General features: G+C 39.9%; 1 protein-coding gene across 1 annotated transcript in view; it reads right to left on the bottom strand.

Moving 5' to 3' along the window:
* aldh7a1 (aldehyde dehydrogenase 7 family, member A1) overlaps positions 1–21,647 on the bottom strand; it is a 47,466-nt gene extending 25,819 nt beyond the window's left edge. The window contains exons 1-8 of the mRNA XM_078214571.1: positions 21,380–21,647; positions 16,129–16,182; positions 15,871–15,936; positions 11,124–11,204; positions 8,586–8,709; positions 7,097–7,229; positions 3,903–3,947; positions 1,888–1,965 (exon numbers count right to left, since the gene is read on the bottom strand). Of these exons, the coding sequence (XP_078070697.1) occupies positions 1,888–1,965; positions 3,903–3,947; positions 7,097–7,229; positions 8,586–8,709; positions 11,124–11,204; positions 15,871–15,936; positions 16,129–16,182; positions 21,380–21,565 (767 nt within the window). The 5' untranslated portion in view covers positions 21,566–21,647. The remainder of the gene's footprint in view (positions 1–1,887; positions 1,966–3,902; positions 3,948–7,096; positions 7,230–8,585; positions 8,710–11,123; positions 11,205–15,870; positions 15,937–16,128; positions 16,183–21,379) is intronic.
* Positions 21,648–21,905: the final 258 nt, after the last annotated feature.

Genomic DNA, 21,905 nt, shown 5'->3' with positions numbered 1-21,905 from the left:
GAAATGATGTGGAGATGCTGTGAACACGAGTCCTCACTCACCTGAAGAAGGGACTTGGGGCTCCGAAAGCTCGTGCTGCCAAATAAACCTGTTGGACTTTAACCTGGTGTTGTGAGACTTCTTACTGTGTCACACAAATGCCAGCCATTGACGTTGCTAGTACAAAAGAGTCTCACCACCACCTTACAAGTCATGTAGCATTCAGACTAGGATATATCTCACCATTCATTCACTGTCATTGGATCAAAATCCTGGAACTGCCAACCTAACTGCACTGTGGGTGCACCCAAACCAGCTAGACTACAGCAGTTTAAAGGTTGTGTCTCGTCACCAGCTTGTCAAGGTAAGTTAGGAATTATATCGCCATTCCTTCACTGTCACTGGGTCAAATACCTAGAACTTGCTTCCTAATAGCACGGTGGATGTTACACTACATTTTTTAAAAAATCATTTACAGGATATGGACATGGCCAGCTAGACCAGCATTTATTGGCCATCCCTCGTTGCCCTTCAAAAGGTGGTGGTGAGCTGCCTTCTTGAACTGTTGCAGTCCATGTCATGTAGCTCATGCACAGTGGTCTTAGGGAAGAAGTTCCAGGATTCTGACCCAGCGTCAGTGAAAGAACAGCAATTTATTTTCAGGTCAGGATAGTGAATGACTTGGAGGGGAACTTCCAGGTGTTTCCAGGTATTGGCTGCCCTTGTCCTTCTAATTGGTAGCAGTCCTGGGTGGGTTGCCGCAGTGTATCCCTGCTGACACTGTTCATTAGTGGTGAAGGGAGTGAACATTTGTGCAAGGGGTACCAATTATGCAGGCTGCTTTGTCCTAGATGGTTTTGAACTTTGAATGCTGTTGGAGCTACATTCATCGAAGCAAATGGAGAGTATTCCATCACACTCCTGACTTGTGCCCAGGTGGACAGGCTTTGGAGAATCAGGAGGCAAGTTACTTGCCGCAGGATTCCAAACATCTGACCTGCTCTTGTAGCCACAGTATTTATACGGCTAATCTAGTTCAGTTTCTGGTCAATGGTAACCCCCAGGATGTTTGCATGCACTAAAGCAGTTCAAGGTGGCTCCCCTTCTCAAGGTCAATAAGAGATGGCGAACAAAGGCTGGCTTAGCCAGCCATGCCCACATCCCATGAAAAAATAAATTAACATTTTTAATAGTATTCACAGTATTCCGAGGGGGTTCAGGATCATGCTCTTCCATCACGTACTGGAATTTTACGATCAGTAGGATAACTTCCAGTAAATTTTACATTTTATTTTACATCACAGATGAGATTTTTCTTGAAATTCAAGCATTCATGTCAGTCCATGTGATTTATTTACAATGCATGTTCAGTCAGACACTCGAGATCAAAAAAAGACAGAAGACATTTTACTGCAAAAGTTCAATCACTCTTCCATTATTTCACTAAACTTACACATGACCAATTGCAGCAAACGTATTTAAAAGTATTACTGCATTGGTGAATAGAACAATGATTAATTATTTATGAGTGTCACAAGTAGGCTTACATTCACACTGCAATGAAGTTATTGGGAAAATTCCCCAGTCGCCACACTTCAGCGTCTGTTCGGGTACACGGAGGGAGAATTTAGCATGGCCAATTCACCTAACCAGCACATCTTTCAGAGTGTGGGAGAAACTGGAGTACTCGGAGGGAACCCACGCAGACACAGGGAGAACGTGCAAACTCCGCACAGACAGTGACCCAGGATGGGAATTGAACCCGGGTCCCTGGCGCGGTGAGGCAGCAGTGCTAACCACTGTGTAACCGTTCCGCCCTAGGCAGAATAAACACACCCCAGGCATTTCAAGAGTTTGTACATTAACAGGCTTGAATTAGCCCATTGCAGTTATTCCTCATTCACTTACCCAACATCAGCACCACCACATGCAAGGGAACAAATGGCTCCAGGTAATTTGTTATCTTCTAAAACCTGGGCAACAATTCTGCAGAGAGAGATAATAAATTATGAGTTGTAAAGTTGGCAAATACTTTACCTACTTTGAAGGATTATTCAAAAATAATTTGAAAATTATACAAGGCTAAAAAAGAGTCATAATTTCAGGATTAAAAACACCAATAAAAATTAAATTTACTTCATGCACTTTAGAGATATTTTAAAAATTAGGAATATTCTTTTAGAAACCAAACACCCCGCAGTGTTGCACTTGACCACCAAGTATTTAAATATACTTTTGGTAATTGGGTCAAAATAGGAATTCAGTGATGAGCAGAAATGGCGCATTTTTTTCCAACTTAAACTAAAACTGAAATTTAAGCTGAAGCTTTAACCTTGAATTATTGGTATGTCAATTAGCTATTAAATGTCAGTCCATGGCCACCAGATTGGTGGACAAGTGTCAGACGTTATAGGGCTGGAGCTAACTGGCCAGTTGAAACAAACATCTGGAAGCTGAATCTCATCGGAATACAGCCAGAGCTCTGATGAAGAGTCATCCAGACTTGAAATGTTAGTTCTGTTCTTGCTCCACAGATGCTGTCAAGACTTGTTTGAGATTTTACAGCATTTTCTCTAATTGAAGGTGGGTTGCTTTTACTCCCAATTCTCCTAAAGCTTTTTAAAAAACTATTCGAAGAAACTTAAAACTAATTTAGAATTGCACAAAGATGAAAGAATCCGTACAATGTAGAAGTTGTGAGTAATTGACATTCGAGGCCCGGATTCTAACTACAACAACTCTGAAGTGGTCAGCCTTAACGAGCAACAGGCAATGCTTCAAAATATAAGAGAAAGATTAGTTTAATGGATGAGGCATTACAGAAGACCAGACTGCCAATCAGAATAGGACAAGAGACCAAGTACTTGGGAGGAGGGTGGATCTGTTAGAAACAGGGTCAGAAACCATGATCTGATAGTGGGACAGGAGCCATCACACACAATCCAGTACCAGTTAAGGAAGGAGAGAAGGAAGAGAAAGTAGTAAACAATTTGTGGCATTAGCTGATTTGATTATTTTGGTTCACAGATGGAATTCCCTGCAAACTCGACTAAACTGAATCATGATGTTGCTTCCTGGCTGCATGGAGCCCACATCAGTTTGACACAATGCTAGAGGGAACAATTGCTGTTACCCACAGGGTAATGAATAACATATCCAGAAGAAAACCAGCATCTTTGTGCTGATTATTGGAAAGGAAGCTGAAGGGAAGGACCTAAAGTGTAGTATTTTCTGAAATACTATCTGTACCACATGCTAATGAAGAGAGATGGTAATTAAGCAGAACAATATATGATTTATGGTTTTAGTGCAAGATATCAGACTTTCAGTACCTCAACCAGCAGGATGAGTTTTGATGTAGAAGGAGCTTATACAGGCCAGATGGTTTCCACACAAACCAAATGCATGCAGGTTAGGTAGATTGGCCAGGTTAAATTTCCCCTTAGTGTCTAAAAATGCTTAGGTTAGGTGGATTAGCCATGGTAATTGCATGGGGTTACAGGGATAGGGGGGAGGGGAGGGCCTGGATGGGTGGAATGATCTTTTGAAGAATTAGTACAGACTTGATGGGCCAAATGGCCTCTTTCTGCATTGTAGGGATTCTATGGTTCTATGTTTGCAGGCAGAATTCCTTCCGAACTATTTCTCTGTTTCTGTCAACAGCTTACCTCCAATTCTGTGCACACTCATTTTTGTTAACAGTGTCTTACATAGAACATATTGGGCAGAATTCTCCAGCCGCGCTGGTCTAAAAACTAGAAATTCCTGCCTGACCGTCAATGGTGTTTCACATTCTCCGCAACCCGCCCGCTAAAATTCCAGTGGCAGGTAGGATGGAAGAAAGGGCCACGTCATATTACATATTAAATTAATCTTGCTGGAAAACAATAAAACATTAATTGGCAGTAGAGAAAAGTACTTACTGTGTAACTGCTACACTAGTCAGAGGAGTCGTTGGAGCTCCTTTCCTGTGAGCATAAAATACATAGAATCATATAAATTTATGGCACACAAGAAGGCCACTCAGGCCATCACATCCATGACTAATTCCACTTTCCAGATCTTGATCTGTAGACCTGCAGGTTATGGCATTTCAAGTGAATATGTAAGTACTTAAGTGGCATGAGGGTTCTACTGCATTCAACAGCAAGTTGCAGATTACGACTACCCTTTGTGCGAAGAAATTTCTCCCCAATTTCCCTCAACACCTTCTACAAATTACTTGAAACCTGTGCCCCCGATATAGATTGCTAAGGTTCCCTCTGCTAAGGGAAATACGTTCTTCCTATCTACTTTATCTGGGCCCCCTCATCATTTTACACACGTTAATTAAATCTCCTCTCAGTCTCTCTGCTTCAAAGAAAACAATCACAGCTTATCAGGTTTAAAGATGGTGCCGGACGAAGGGAACTTCTTGCAAGCTGTGCCCAGCATACCTTCTAATTCTTTTACTCTCATGCTATGCTTCTAAAACTTCATTCTAACTCTTTTAAACTCTCAAACAATGCTCTAATTCAATCTCTTATAGATTTGGTGCTTTCTCTAAACCCTAGCGATGACTGTAACACTACATTCTGCACTCTTTCATTTCCTTCTCTATGAATGGTATGCTTGCGTGCAAGAAACAAGACTTTTTACTGTATGCTAATACATGTGACAATAATAAATCAAATTAAAAAATCCTGATAGCTAAATTCTCTATACCTGGCAACTACCTCATAAATCTCCTCTGAATCTACTCTCGTGCTATCACATCTTTCCTATCACGCAGTGATCAGAACTGTAAATAGTATTGCAGCCGTGAACTAACTAGCTTTTTGAACAGTTTTAGCTCAACTTCTCTCTTCTTACATTCTATGCCTTTGCCTGACCTGTCCATTTTATAGCATCCTGCAGTCTTCAGTCTTCTTCCTTACTATCAACAACACAGTCATCTTTATTTCATTTGCATTCAAGTCTGAGTCTTTGATAAATAGCACAAAAAGCAAGGGTCCTAGAACTGAGGCAGTGGAAGTGTGGTAATTTCACTGGACAGTTAGCACATTTGGTGTAGTCAACACAGATTTTAGCAAAGCTTTTGACAAATGCCCCATATGGCAAAGTGGTCAGAAAAGCAAGCAGCATTCAGGGTAGGATAAGGCAAACTTCAGTTGCCAAAAGAAAATTTAAATACTAATTCTGCCTGTAAAATTATTTTTTCTCATTTATGGATTATACACTTGTAATGACTTTAATCAGACCATTTGGGTTGGCCTATTGGAGTATGAACTCCCTGCTTAAGGATTCAATTGATGGGCCAATCAGGGAGTCTTTGCCTTGCACTTAACTGGGAGTGTCAGTTCCTCTGACACCCCCGGAGATAGACTGCTAACTACCAGCACTCTGGGATATAAAGGGATTTTGGTGAAGGGACTTCTACCTCCGAAGACATATTACAACACAGAGGTGGTTATTGCAAATATCCAATTAGATTCATTGAACTTTAACTCACAGGAGAGAGCTATGCAGCTCATTATGTCTGTGCTGACTCCTTTGCTGTCCAAATTACTTAATACCATCACCCAATTTTATCCGCATAACTCTTTAAATTAATTCTCATAAAATCATTCTATTCTGTCACTACTTTGCGTCAGTTTTGAAATTTGAGATAGTTGTGTTCATTACAGTTTTGGAACCAAAGGTATATGACAGATTCATGTCTAGGAAACACCAATCAAGAATCTTTTTAATATTTGCAAGCAATATTCTTTGCTTTCTTATTTTCTTATGAACGTTGTGTCAGCAATAGTAGAAATGAAGTAAAAAAACTGGAACTGAGGTGAGAAGAGTAATATTTTTATAGCTGTAACAAGAGATCACACAATGTCAAGTGTCCAAATTGAAGCTGAAAGCTAATGCTGGAACTAAAATATAGGTTCTTAGAGATCAACATCTAGATCTCGTAAGGGACCTTATAATCTTGTAGACTATGAGTCAGGAATAAAGCACAGCGGAGCAATTGGGTTGCTAAGGAGCTGGTGGAAAACAATAGCTGGTCCATAGATTGGAAATAAAATTTGAAAGAGTGCAATGTAACAGAAGTAACAATGTAATAAAGAAGATAAATTATACTAAGAGTATCTCTGCAATGTGCCTTGCTAGAATGACAGTAGGGATATTACAACTCATTATCTCAATATGCAGGGCAAACCAAACAACATCCTTCTTCATATCATAAACTACATGGAATGAACTGACTGAAAATTCTCTTCTCTGATATGGCAACACTGACAAGTGTGCATTTATCACTCAACTCTAATCAGCAAAGTGACTGTTTTTGCATTGGTCAATTTTCTAATGTTAGCTCAGTGTTAGTTTTAAAATTGAATTCATCCAATCTGATCATTTGGAGACTGATACCAGAAAGCTGGCATTAAGGACACGGAATTGTTGTCCTTTAGGAAAGGGAGTCTCATATCCCTACCTAATCCTAACTACATATGACTCGAGTCATGTATGGCAGGGCTGAATTTAAATGCCCCGTGAAGTGGCCTCGCGAGCTACTTGATTATAAAAGCAAATACGACAATAAAAAAAGATGAGCTTTGCCAGCAGCATGAATAACCCAAGAATAAAAGCTTTGAAGGGCATGTCAGAATTAGCAAATGTATTATATTTCAACTACCTAGCTCCCAACAACCTCTCTTCCCCCACCCCCCACTCTAACCCCTCATTACATGTATGGATGTGTTGGACTCTGGCAGCGTCAAACATTTCCAACTCAGCTGCAAGGTTTATCTTCCGGTACTCCATCCAGTCTCCTCCTGACCTATATAAATTATCTCACAGAATAAGTTTTACTGTGGACTTCAAGTTTATTCCACCATCTAGTGAACAGTGCAGAGCCCTTGCACTCAGCAAAAAGGAGGCAGAAAGGGGGCAAACCTTTGGATAATAAGCCCATCACTCTTGGCTGCATTGAAAAAGTCAAGAATCTGATCCACAGATCTATCTTCTCCCCAAACTTCCATAAACCAAGCGATGCAACCAAACATACATTTCCGTAATTAGAACAAATGCATTAGTGCACAGAGCTGAATTAATAAGCTCGGATCATCCATCTTCAGAAATAACTCACCAAAGGCAACAGTTTCCACAGACAAGCGCAAGGGCATTATTCCACCCATAAACAGCAACTGGAAAGTTAAAGGCAGTGATGATTCCTACTAGACCAAGAGGATTCCATTGTTCAATTAGAGCATGTCCGGGACCTTGGAAAGATTTTATGGAAGTCAAATGTCAATTGAATACATCCTTGATTTTTCTTTCATAATCTGCAAGTTGTAAAAGCATAGGGATAGCATTTCAGACAGATTTTCCCAATTCCTATTGTTTGCATCATTGTTTGCATGAGGGATTCCACTCATCTCCTACTGAGGTTACGGTGGGAGATTAGGAGAAACTGCATGAAAATCCTACCCCATGGTTCTTATCCACCAAGAGTTAAACAGAATCCACTCAGAGTTAAACAGAAGGCGATGTACACAACAAGATGAGGTATGTCAGTGTGCCTGATACTTTCTTATACCGAATGTGAGAGTAGTTGTTGCCTATTCAAAGCCACTGCACCATGAATTTCACGTCCTCTGACATGACCAACTCCAGACTAGTTATTTTCTGTTAATATAGTGCTGGATTAAACTAGGATTTTGAGACTTGTTTTAAAAACAATTATGTGTTTCTGCATAGTGATTGGATTCGGGGATTGTAGATGAAAGCACAGAGCTCTAAAAAAGGAAAGGCTTTGAGTATATTATTTTCCATATTCTAAAGTAAAGACAACCAGAAGCATCTTCAGAGTAGCTAATTTTAGCTGCTCCAAAGAAAGGTAATTGACCTGAAATCTTAACTGTTTCTCTCCACAGATGTCGCTGACCTGCTGAGTATTTCCATCATTCCCCGGGTTTGATAAAGTTACTACCTGGTATAAGTTTGAGGGTGGACATATTCACATTTGTTTGAAGGAATTACTGACAACAGCAACAGCGGGGAATTTTTAAGTCACATTTACAATACTGAGAGTGGTTGCAAAAGTTACAATATATTATGATATATCAATCAATTCAGTCTTAATTAATCCAGTGTTAACAATTTTGCATGTTGTCTCAATTAGTGTAGATACTACTACTTTTGAGGCATTGACAACATTCGCAATTTCTCCCCCAATCAGAATCCACTTGCCAATCAATTTTGCAATTGTTACTTGAAAATTATTCTGGACACTCATGTTCAAACATTTAGTGCCCTTGGATAGCTAATCAGAGGGAGGAATGGCTGTAGAATTGGGCTTTCACAATAACCCAGTAGTCACAATCATTAGGATGTGCGGACATCAAACACACAGAATATCTGGCTACCACGAAACAAAAACTGCAGTGAAGCAGATATTACTCGAGTCTTCACTGTTTGCCTGTGATTATTTCTATTTCCCTTGGGTAGATAGCTTCCTTTGTAATCTCAACTGCAGCTTTCATACTATAGTATTTAGCACATTTTTAAAAAGCAAGAAAATAATACAGAATGTACTAATAGCAGTGACAGAAGTCAGAATATATTGCTTCACTTACGCTCAGATGGTAGCACGGGCCCTCCAAGCATTCGAGACAGTCCAACTGCATAGTCACAGATGTCAATATACTCCTGAACCTCCCCTACACCTTCAACAGAAATTTTCCCCATCTCCAAAGAAACCTTAAAAGTAAACACAAAAAAAACAATTACAAACTTGAATGCATTCCAACTGCACTATTTGCAAACAAAATCAAAAATGCCTCAACATCAGTGTTCTGTAATAAGCCTGCATGTTCGGCTAATTGAAGTTCCATCTGGAAAATCTGCATAAAGGCTCTTCACAATCAGGCCTCTCACAGATATCATTCTCCCACATCCAAAACTGGCTGCAAGTAAAATCAGATTTGAAAAATGGAAAATATGTACTAACAAATAAAACCAATTACAATTTCTGTACTTTTTATTTTTTTGTATTCACGGGATGTGGGCAAGGCTGGCACGGCCAACATTTGTTGCCCATCCCTAATTACTCTCGGGAATCCTTCTTGAACTGCTACAGGTCATTTGGTGTCAATGCCATTAAAATGGAAGTTCCAGGATTCTGACCCAGTGACAGTGAAGCAATAGCACTACAGTTCCAAGTCAGGATGATGTGCGACATACAGTAGGCTAGCCAATGCTATAATTTCAACTTGATTAAAGTAGTAATCAAAGGCACAACCGTGAGTTGATTTTATATGGCTGTAATGTGAATACTATTTCTACATTACAAATCAGTCCCCACTGGTTCAATTAATGCCATGAAATACGTTTTGGAAACTTCTCATGAGTTCTGGCCATGCTAAATTGCCCTTTAGCGTCTCAAAATGTGTAGGTTAGATGGATTAGCCATGGTAAGTGTGTGAGGTTACAGGGATAGGGTGGGGGACAGGGCCTGGGTAAGATGCTCTGTCAGAGAGAATTAGTGCAGACTCGATGGGCCAAATGGCCTCCTTATGCATTGTAGGGATTCTATGATTCTAGAATGGGAATGAGTCCTTATTGGAAGCAAGATGTCAGGTGCTGTAGTCAAGGTAGCTGTGGGAGTCGGTGGATTTGTAATGAATCTTGGGAGACAGTCTATCACTGAAAAAGGAGACAGAGGTGTCAAGGGAGGTGTCGGAGATGGACCATGTGAAGATGAGAGAGGGTTGAAAATTGGAAGCAAAATTGATCAATTCTTCCAACTCCAGGTTAGAGCATGAAGCGGCATGAATACAGTCATAGACTTAATGGAAAAAGAGTTGTGGGAGCGGGTCCGAATGGAACTAGAACAAGGAATGTTCCCAGAAATGCACAAAAAGATGGGGCTATGTGGGTAGAAAAGTTCAGCCAGGCAAAGGAGAGTGGCGGCAGATGGGGATTGTTCAGGCCTCTACTCAAGGGAAAAGTGGAAAGCCCTCAGACCATCCTGATGGGGGATGGAGGTGTAGATGGATTGTACATTCATAGTGAAGAGGGGGCAGTTAGGACCTCTGACTTCCTGTGAACAGTGTAGTGAGAGGCCTCTAAATAAATGTTTTCCATCGATTGTATATCTGACAGTCTATCACATTCCATCACAGGTCCAATCTCAAAAATAAACAAAGAACCCAGGCATATATGAGCAATAAAGCTATCAAAAATAAATTTTCAATTTTTTGACCAGAGAATCCAACTGGCTTATCAGCTTTTAATTACTTTGCCCTTTCCCTATTAAAACAGGGCATCACCTGACTTACTGTGAGAAGCACCAAGGAATAACTATGGCTGTGGGGTTAAGCTGTATTTTCCCAAAATGTTGTCTTGCCACTGGAGCTCTTTCTAAAAAGTATGTCTCCAATGCTTACAAGAAGCCAAACAAAACCACAACTGTAACAGCGGCTTAGCAAGTTGATTTCCTGGAAAGTTTAGCAATAGGCAGGTTGGAGTCCATTTTCAATAATCATCTACTACTCTTTCAAGGTTCACTTATAATGGTCATGTGGGACAAAGTATCTGTACAATCAAACCTCAGCTCAACATTCTGAACAGACCCAAGCTGGGAATCGAACCCAAATGATTATTTGGTAATGTGCCTCATCGTAGTAATTGTCCCTACTATAAGCCCCACAATCAGAGGGTACTTACACATTTCAAACTCCATGCCAATGATTGATTTTCTTCTAAAAAAGATTGGTTTGCATCTACAATTCAGCAGTGTGATTTATGGAATAGACTGGGAAGACATTCATCTACAATCTAGGGCACAGTTCATGGGGAAACAGAAGTTATGCTGTTACTATGTAACAGAAGAAAGTTGGGCACAGTAAGAAGTCTCACAACACGAGGTGAAAGTCCAACAGGTTTACTTGGTTGCTGATTTATGAATTCAGAATTTCAGGCAAGATGCAGAAATTAAGTTAGATGGTGCGATGCCAAGAGCAACATCAAACTGGCAGCAAAGCATTTGCTAAATGCGAGGCTTTTGCACAAAATGGCAAATCCAATTTGTATTATCAAATTTAATACTAAGGAAAACGACATACACAACCTACGGTTTTCTCTAAACACCAAACATGAAAATCTTTACCTACCAGGTTGCCCAGCACTTTAAGTTTCTTTCTCAAAGCATCTCCAATTTGCCTCACTATTTCTCCTCGCTTTGGCGCAGGAATCTGGACAAGACAAAAAAAGAAAGTTTTTTTCATCCTCTATCCATTGGGCTCAAATTTCAAATATTAAAGAGAGATTGGTTCACAGAATAACATAAAAGATTTAAAGAGGTCCAAAAGAGAGAGGTCATGTCCTCTTTTCTTCTTTCTCTGCCACTTTCTTTTGGCTCACGTTCAGTCCTTGTTGCCCCTTGCGATGCCTTGCCCTTATATTGTGGCTTGTTGTCTTCTTGACCCCTGGAAAGTTAAAGACTGTAGCAAAAGTAGTAAAAACAAATATTCACTCTCTGCAATGGAGTGGATGGAATTAGAAGGACAGATTTTGTAGTCAGAGTTACTTGAAATATCAGCTTGGTTTCTGGTCATCTTTTCAATGACCTTCAAGCTGCTATTCCAAAATATATTTAAAGAAAACATTTAAATATGGTTGTAAAATCCCTGCTTGGACAAGCCTAATCAGATAAAGCACCCTGCAACTTTATATTGGAGTTTCCACATCAAACAATGCTGCCCTAATGAAATTAAATTTCTATTTGGAAAAAATAGAGTTGGTTAAATCAGGAACTACAACTATTGAAAACAATAATGAGGCTGCTAGGCAGTTTCAGTTTAGAACACTAGAGCCTTGTACCCAGATGAGCTACCTTTAGAAAACAACTTAAATATACTAGATCAGTTATTCTAGAACCTATGTCTAAATCTCAGCCCGAGGAGAATTGACACCTCCCCTGCAATTACCTAGATAAAATCTTGGTCATCATAATCTAGTTCATTATTAGTATTAAATCGTCATTAAATTGGCAAAATCACTTAAAAGTTGGGTGGGTGATAGGATAGAATATTTTAAATTGACACAATACGCATACTTCATGGTTAAAGGTTAAAAGAGTAACCATGGCCCATATTTTTGTCATGACAGTGAAGCTTTCTATCATGCTGAAAACCTCCTAAGAACATAGCTAATAATATCCTTTAGGCACTCACAATTGGAGGTAGAGTGAAATTACAAAGCAGCCATGTCGTCACCAACAGCACCTTTGAGCAGGCCATTGGCATTTTAAAATGAGATTCTGATCCCTCAATCACTGAGGTGGAGCTCACCAATGTGCCCCAGCAAAGGTTTCAATAATAGCTGTTGTTTGCTGCATGCTGCACAACATTGCGTGGCAGAAGGGCCTTCAACTAGATGGTGATGGGATCATGGGAAGAACTCAAACCACTCACTCATGATAAACTTTTATAATTAGAGATAAGCAGTTCTCAGTTAAAGAATTTGAACTCCAGCTCCAATTTGAAGTGCACCATAGATTGCGGAGTACAAGTCAATCTTTGAAATCTCCAAAACACCTTCCAAAAACGGGGATCAACTTGTATGCCAAATATAAAATCAAACACCTGGTGTGGGAGTAGGTCACCATATTGAAATGTGATAAAACCACCACTGGTAATTGATATGAAATTAACGTGGCATGGTTTATTGAATTAATCCTGCAAAGGTACCTTTAACCACAATCAATTTTAAAACCTGTCAAAGTCATTGTCTTCACATCCAACGCATAGTTATTCTTTGGCTATGGCATCATGCCAAGGTTCCCACTCAGGGCAGATGTGGCACTTTCACCTTCAGAATCATCCCCCCCTCAAACAAATCATCTTCCTCTCCATCAACTTGAATTGGTTACTCCACATTTTTTATGATTTGATGACACTTGGTGCACTCATAGCATACTACAATTTAATAAAGAAGTCACACAAGACATCAACTAGAGAAGCACTCATATTTCTACTCTTTGTCCCACACTAAGAAGCTGCATTTTAGTAAGAAGTTTAACAACACCAGGTTTAACAACAACTTCTTATTGTGTTTACCCCAGTCCAACGCCGGCATCTCCACATCATTTTTTATGTAGGCCATTGGGACCACCTATTCCACACATTATTGATTCTTTAACTTTGCTCTATCCACATCCATCCAATTGTTGCCACGGACATGCACAAAAACTCTGGCAGTGAGCTTGACATTGGTTTGAAAATTACCACAGGCTTTAATTTTGTTTGTCAGTCATGCAGGCTAGTAACACCATGCATCTTGTCTTCTCTGTCATCTCCACTCCATACTTTGGCTGTTGGACATATCAAAATTCACCATGTTGCTGATATGACTTAATTGGAATTCATGCTTTTGCCACAGTCTGATGGTGAATTGCTGGAAACTAGTAATTTGGGTGTTGAGAACTTTTGATAGACCGAGTGATCTTGGTCTTCTGCTACATCACTAGAATGTTCTGATCCATAACTAGCTATTGGTCTGAAAGCCTTAGGGGTTGATTCGGACCACTTAAGTGCATATATACGCATTGCTTTTCTGGTGACGATGTAACCATTCTGACGATTATCGAGGAGCCGTTCTGATACACAATTCTCAAAATCAGGCCAGTGGCTGATGGCCCATTTGGTCTTCAACACCCTCTTCAAGACAGCTTCCTTCTTCTTTCTTTCTCACTAACACCAACTTCCCCTGCTGCAGCACATTTATTTAATGAGCTAGCAAACATTATAATTTTTAAAAGCAGCTTTGCACTTCATTCTTATTTTCTAAAAAACTCATTTCTGTTCATCATTAGCCATGCCATGCACAGTCTGCAGTGTGTGGGCATTTCTTAAACTCCCACTCATCTTCTTTATCCTGCTTTATCCCATGTGCCAACTTCCAGTTTAAGGCAAGTAATCTTGCTTTTCTTGCTTTTCTGCAGTGAAATATTGAGGCCGATTACTAACAAGAGCACAGCATTTTGTGGCTGAACAGAGGAAGCACCAAATATATGCAAAAGCATGATTTCTGACACCAAAAGATATGGGGTCCTCTTACACACCATGATCTATGGTATTTGGGTTCTTTAAATAGGTTTGGCTCTTTAGTGCTGTCTAGAATTAGCTACTGAATCCTAAATACTTTAAGTGATTCATTTAAGAAAAACGATTGAACAATTTCTGCGATCCTGTGTTCTTCATTTCTGTGATTCTGTGTTCTTTATTCTTTATTTCTGTGATTCTGTGTTCTTTATAACATTCAAGGCTACGGGCCAAGTGCTGGCAAGTAGGATTAGGTGGGCAGGTCAGGGTCTTTCATGCGTCGGTGCGGACTTGATGGGTCGAAGGACCTTTTCTGCACTGTGGTATTCTGTAATTGTATGAATTCATTGAAATGTAAAAAGGAATCATAGAATCCCTACAGTGCAGAAGGCGGCCATTCGGCCCATTGAGCTGAGAAATGATAGACTAGCAATTGAATCATAATTGACTAATTTCCTCCTGAGAGTATTACTCATCTATATGGATTCTTCCATGATTAAAACAAATGACCATTCTTGTGCTTTCAGTGAGTGTTTTACAAACTGTTCAGTCGTAGAGTCCAAGATTAATTTTGTCCTCATTTGACTCACATGGCCCTGGGGTCTGTCGTAGAGTTGTTAATTGCTAGCTAGTCAGACTAACCTGCCAACATTGTTAATTTAACATATTAAAAAAAACTGCAGAAATCAAACACAAGTCAGCTTCCCCAAAAGTTTTAACTACTAAAACTGACCAAAAGGTCCAAAGTTCATTCTGCAACTTGTGTTAGCTGATCTTATCCAGAGGTATCAGTGGAAATGCTACAATTGTACACAGTAAATCCTGTGTCAAGATGGGGAAATAAATATGCCAATCAAACCTTAATGAAAGTGGAAAAGATTACCCACTATTGGCAGAGTCTGGAAACAGGCTAGATTAGCATATGGGCAGCTCAGTCTCTGAAACATCTCAGGAAGGAAGCTCAAAAATCAGCTGGCAACCTACAACAAAATTGCCTTTTAAAAGTAACTAGCACTCAACAAGAAGTAGTATTATGCAATCAGATATTGACTGTGTCCAGCTCGCTTTATAAACTAACAAACTTTATATATTTAGAGGAACTTTTACAACAGAAGAGAAAATGGGGTACGTTATTTAAATAAATAATTATATCATTATACCATTATTTTTGGGTAGTTAACAAATGAGAATGATACAAAAACAAATTGAATTTGTAGTGAGCCATTCAAGTAAAGAAAATCCCAATGTGCTTTCGGAGAAAAATATAAATAACTGGTCATGAAATTAACATCACGAGAGATATCTGATAAACTTACCTAAAATATAAATTGGAATAAGATAAGGAGCCAAAAGAAGTGGCAGAGAGGTTTAAGCCAAGTATTCTAGAATGTAGGCTGAGGTGACTAAAGGCCCTGCTGGTATATGGTGGAGCAAAGTGTGGGATTGGAAAGGAAGCCACAAATGTTAACTGAGAAAGGAGCAGGAGATTACAAAGAAAGGATGAGGTGAGACCACAAAGGGACTTGTAAAGAAAATATCAGATTGCACATTTATTAATTAGGAACAAGGTGATATTCCAGTTGGGTCTAATTCTCAAGAGAGTGGAAGCAGGAAAGTTTTGGAAAATTGGATTAGGGCTTGAGATTCCATTGAGGAAGATATTGCAGAAATCAAAGCCAGCTAAATTATAGGTTAATAATGATTCCCAGGATGTTGACAAGTGAGTGCTGTCGAAGATCAGCAGAAAGAAGTCACAGGCATTATTTTCTACTCTAACTTAGTAAATACCTTTTGGAAATAAAAGTTGAACACTTACATCAGCCCAAATTTTCCAAGCTTCATTTGCCTTTCGTACCGTCTCTTCATAGTCTTCCAAAGTGGCCTGCAAAACAACAAAGCTAAAAAGTCAGAAACAAGTAAATTTATTAGTCACAAGTAGGCTTACATTAACACTGCAATGAAGTTACTGTGAAAACAAATTTGCATCACCAAGTCTGATAATGCCTCTGAACACTATGTTAATAATTTAGTAGCAGCATCAAATTTTCAGTCTGAATACATAAAAAAAGATTACCTGTCTTACTCTGGCTATCGGTTCATTGTTGGCAGGGCAATAGGAGGTGACAACCTACAGATAAAGCAGAATGGCATCATTTGATCAATACAGTCTTTGAAAATCAAAAGCTAATTAGAGACCACCTCTGACGTCATACGTAATCACTCCTAGAAAATTCAGAGAGAAAGAGATGCTAAGATATGAAAGGAGTTCGGAGAATGATTTTGAAGAGGCTTTCAAGAGATAGAAATGCAATAAGACTTGGGGAGAATTTCAGACCAGATGATGGAAGAATAAATAGCGAATGTAGAAGAATTGTTAGAAAATACACTTGCAGCTTTGAATTCTGCAATATTTTCCTCAACAAAATCTCAAAGTCCATCCTCCAATTCATCCAAAACTGTGATTCCTGTATTCTGAACTGGGCCCTAATTAATGAATTTGAAATCCCTATTTTATTTCAAACAAATTATTTTGTGGTCCCATCTCATACCATCTGTGGGGGTGGGGGGGAGGGGGTTGTGGTGGTGGTGGTATTATATTTAAGTTTGCAGGTGACAAGAAGATTGGTAGGGTGGTTAATAGTGAGGAAGAAGGTCTTAGGTGGCAAGAAGATATAGACGGGTTGGTCTGTTTTTATTTAAGATTTTCAGCACTCTTGATATTTTACTTTTATACTGTGTTGCAGTTTGGTGAAAAGCAAGGCATTTTTTCCAAGGCCAGCATTCCTCCTTTAAATAGCATCCAAAATCAGTGGCAAATGGATCAGTGCCTTGAAAAGTGCGAGATGATGCACTTTGGAAGGAGTAAACAGACCAGGGAGTACTCAATGAATGGCAGGAAGCTCAGATGAACAGAAAGGTCTAGGGGTACCTGTCCACAGATTCCTGAAGGCAGCAGGACAGATTAATAGGGTAGTTAAGAAGGCATACGGGACACTTGCCTTTATTCGTCATAGTACAGGTTATGTTGGAGCTGTACAAAACTTTATTTAGGCCACAGCTGGAATACTGTGTGCAGTTCTAGTCACCTAGAATGTGATTGCACTAGAGAAGGTGCAGAAGAGATTCACTAGGATCTTGACTAGGATAGAGCATTTGAGCTATGAAGAGAGGCTGGATAGGCTCAGGTTGTTTTCTTTAGAGCAGACAAGGTTGAAGGGGGACCTGATTGAGATGTTTAAGATTATGAGGGGTATGGACAGGGTGGATAGGAAGTAGCTGTAGGATTAGTGCAGATTTAGTGTAGTTTTGTCAGTGCAGACTCAATGGACTTCTTCTGTGCTGTATGATTCTATCTCTGTAGCCTCCTCTTCCTTGGACATCTCACTCTTCACTTGATCATATACATGGGCAGAGGGGGAGTCTGAATATCAGCAGGCTTGCTGTATTTTTTTTATTCTTTCATGCAGGATCACTGGCAAGGTCAGCATTAATTGCCCTTGAACTAAGTGGTCATTTCAGAGAGCAGTTAAGAGTCAACCACATGGCTGTGGGTCTGGAGTAGGCCAGGTAAGGACAGCAGATTTTCTTCCCTAAAGGACATTAGTGATCCTGATGGGTTTTTATGACAATCGACAATGGTTTCATGGTCATTAGACTTTTAATTCCAGATTTTTATTGAATTCAAATTCCACCACCTATTATGGTGGGATTCAAAGCCAAGTCCCCTAGATCTCTGGATCACTAGTCCAGTAACAATATCACTTTAGCTAAACCTACAACAAATATTAAGGGATGTGGTGCCAAGGGGAACATATGGATCAACAACAGAAAACAAAGAATAGAAATAAACTTATGTTTATCAGGATGGAGGTGTCAGAATAATAGCACGTCACAGGCAACACTGACTAAAATTCACCATGTTCTTCATTTACATACATAATCAATATGGACATATTTACAATAAGAATTATATATAAATCCATGGAAGCAGAGTTAGGAGGCACAGTTGTAGACTACAAGAGACTGAACAAAGCCACAGATTAACTGACTTTGCAGAGCAGTGGAGGTTACTAAGAAATACATAGTGACCAGTTTTGGAACTCACCAGGCTTTTCCATTTATCTTACATTTAAAAGTTCAGTTCCAAAAATGAGAAGTTATATGCTTAAAACATATAATCATAAAATTAGATATTCAGAATATTTGCAGAAAGCAACTATTCATATCATAACTGCACTAGCCGTTTGCTAGAGAAATCCAATGATAATCTCACTGGCCTGCTCACACTCTCTATATAGCACTGTATCTTGTAATTCAAATATTTATCCATATGTTCCCTTAAAAGATGCAATGGTCTTACAGTCATAGAGGCATAGAGGTTTACAGCATGGAAACTGGCCCTTCGGCCCAACTTGTGCATGCCACCTTCACTCTCTGTGGCACAATGTGGTAAGTGCCAAAAACACTGCCTAAATATTTTTTTCCTCATCTCTCTCCTCACTCTGTAATAATTTTAAATCAATCACATACCAAGACAATGACTTCCCAACCAGAGCAATCTCTTTTCCTATTAACACTATCAAAGCCCATTATAATTTTAAAAACATCAATTTAAAATAAATCTTGGCCTTTCAGAGAAATGATCCCACTCTCGAGTCTCTGCTATAGCTCCCAACCCTAACAATATCCTGGTGAAGCTATCTGGTGAACAGAAACTGAACTGAACTAGCCACCAAGGCTCCTTCAACAGCAATTTCCAAACCTACGACTTCTACCACCTAGGACAAGAGCAGCAGTTGCATGACAACACCATCACCAGCTCTTTCAAATCATTCACCACCCTGATCTAGAAATATATTACCATTCCTTCACGGTCGCTGGGTCAAAATCCTGGAACGCCCTTCCTAACAGCACTGTGAGTGTACCTACACCACAAGGTAGCAGCTCACCACCACTTTCTCAAGGACAACTAAGAATGGACAATAAATCCTGGCCTAGCCGTGAATCCCACATTTCATAAAAGTTTTTAAAATGTGCACTTAAATGTGCTTTCTAAAAATGCTACATCAAAACAGCAGATCATACTTCTGTGGCCTAGAGTTCAGTATAAATGTATTACTGATCTGCTGTGATATTCTCTTAATAAACCTAAAAGGTTGACTTTTCTTTAATTGGCTTTATTAAATGGCACTCATTTTTAGAGAATGTAAATCCATTCCCTTCAGTATCTTTCCACTGAAAGTTTAATCTTTGTTTTTCCTCCAATCTTTACATTTATCCACGTTAAATTGCTTCATAAAGCTATCTACCTAAACTACTATCCTGTCCTCAGCTTCTGAATTGTAATAACAGAATTGTTTAGCTCTTTAACCTTGAAGTAAATACAGATCAACATGAACACAGAAGATGGACATGTGACAGTTGACATGGGACAGCTGACTAGCAACAACTGATATCAATCCAGAACCAGTTCATACAACTACAAAGGGTCGTGAATGTAGCCCAATCCATCACGCAAACCAGCCTCCCATCCATTGACTCTGTCTACACTTCCTGCTGCCTCGGCAAAGCCGCCAGCATAATTAAGGATGCCACGCACCCCGGTCATACTCCCTTCCACCTTCTTCCATCGGGAAAAAGATACAAAAGTCTAAGGTCACGTATCAATCGACTCAAGAACAGCTTCTTCCCTGCTGCTATCAGACTTTTGAATGGACCTACCTTGCATTAAGCTGATCTTTCTCTACACCGTGGCTAGGACTGTAACACTACATTCTGCACTCTCTCGTTTCCTTCTCTATGAACAGTATGCTTTATCTGTATAGCGCGCAAGAAACAATACTTTTCACTGTATGCTAATACATGTGACAATAATAAATCAATTCAATTCAAAACTTCCAGAGGATCAGCCTAAAACCTTAACTTGGTTGTTGTGTCTGGATTAATCTGCTGTGTATTTCCAGCATTTTTGGTCTGAGACTCAGATTTTGGATGCTATTTAAAAGGAGGAATGCTGGCCTTGGAAAAAATGCCTTGCTTTTCACCAAACTGCAACACAGTATAAAAGTAAAATATCAAGAGTGCTGAAAATCTTAAATAAAAACAGAAAATGCTGGAATGGTGAAGCATCCTCTATGGAGAGAGAAACAGTGTTAACATTTCAGGTCAATTATCTTCTTCATAATTAGAAAGATTGTCAACCTGGAAAGTCAACTCTGTTTTTCTTTTTCCACAGATGCTACCCAACCAGAGTACTGCCAACATTTAATGTTGTTTTTATTTCAGGTTAGCACAGAATATGCTAAACAGCAGTCCTAACAGGTACCTGATCTCAAAGATACTTTTGCAACTCACAGATTTGAGCATGACCAATTCCTATTGTGGAACATGAAATAACAACTGACTCTGATGTCAGAGAGTGCTACCAACTGAGCCAAAGTGACACAAGCTGTTACTGGAATTGGATCAAATATTTGAAAACGCTAGATTAGGCAACTCTGATGCACACCTTAGGGTTGGCTAATCTCCAGAGCTGTTTTGCAATCTTGAAGACTTAAAAGTTTAATTTCCTAGGCATTTCTGAAAGCAATTCAGAAGACAAATTAAAAGGAGTGCTTAAAACAACTTTCTCAGCTTCTATGAAGCTTTTTATTGTGAAAGTATTGGAGAGGAGATCTCGACAAATACATTCAAGAGTTGGCACCTGACCAGGCATGACAGACCAAATAACGCCCTTAACTGCTAGAATTTCTATAGCCTCATGCCTTAAACTCCACACCATCGGCTACATTGGCACAAACCGATACTCCAATCCAAAGCCGTGCAGGTTAGGGAATTGCCCCTGTTAAATTGCCCCTTACTATCAGGGGGATTAATGGGGTTACTGGGTGGGATTGTTGTCGGTGCAGGTTCAATGGGCCAAATGGCCTCCTTCTGCACTGTAGGGATTCTATGATTCTTACCTCACAACCCTCAAATTTAACAACAGTACCAATACTATCCACACCATTAATCTGCTCCAATGTGTCAGCCTTTTGGCTATGGTAAAGTTACATCAAAAGCAGAGTTAAACTGAAATGCTGGACTTGCTGCCAGTGGGAGGAAACTAAAAGAATAATCATAGCTTTAAAATATCCAAAAAGGTTGTTACCAAAATCTACTTTGTAACAAAGATTGTGTGCAAAGGGACGATTTCTTTTTAAAGCCTGCTTGCACTAATCAGTCACTGGCTTGCACAGGATGATTCAGTGGCAGCAGTTCCCAGCTTCTTACTAAGAATAGCCAGAGCTGGCTGCCTGTGTGGGGTGTCTCTTTCCTCTCCTCACCTCTCCTTGCCCACCCCAGCTCCCGTTGTAAACGCCCTGGTTGTCCTCCTTCAGCCCCAGCTCTTTAAGCCAGGCGTAGCCAGGCTGCTGAATGAGAAGCGTGGACATGGCCGCAGACGATCTCCAGCTGCAAAAAATCGTCCGTCTCAGCAAAGGCCTCGCGAGGTAAAGCGTTACTCGCTGCATCCTATCGCAGAGAAAGGCGAGTCACCAAAAGAAGTCCCAGAGCAATCCGTACTGCAGCAGCGAGCCCGAGCCTGAGCCGCTTGCTCTGATTGGCAGCAGCGGGTGCAGCCCCTGTACTGGCAATGGGCAGGAAGCACTGCAGCACAAGCGCACAACTTACATGACAAAACTTGCACAGGGACAGCCCTCTCCCCTGAAAATATTACATCAACCCGCGGCAAAACATTGGCCAAACCGGTTATATCTCCAAATGTTGCCGTCGGCAATGATATAGCTATCTTAATGTTGCAAATTATCAGACAAAAGTTGTCACTAAGCTGCATATGTAAGATTATTAGGA

Source organism: Mustelus asterias, chromosome 6 (genome assembly GCF_964213995.1).
Source record: "Mustelus asterias chromosome 6, sMusAst1.hap1.1, whole genome shotgun sequence".
Taxonomy (NCBI): Eukaryota; Metazoa; Chordata; class Chondrichthyes; order Carcharhiniformes; family Triakidae; genus Mustelus; species Mustelus asterias.
The sequence above is the reverse complement of the archived record's forward strand: the minus strand, read 5'-3'. Positions and strand labels throughout refer to the sequence as shown.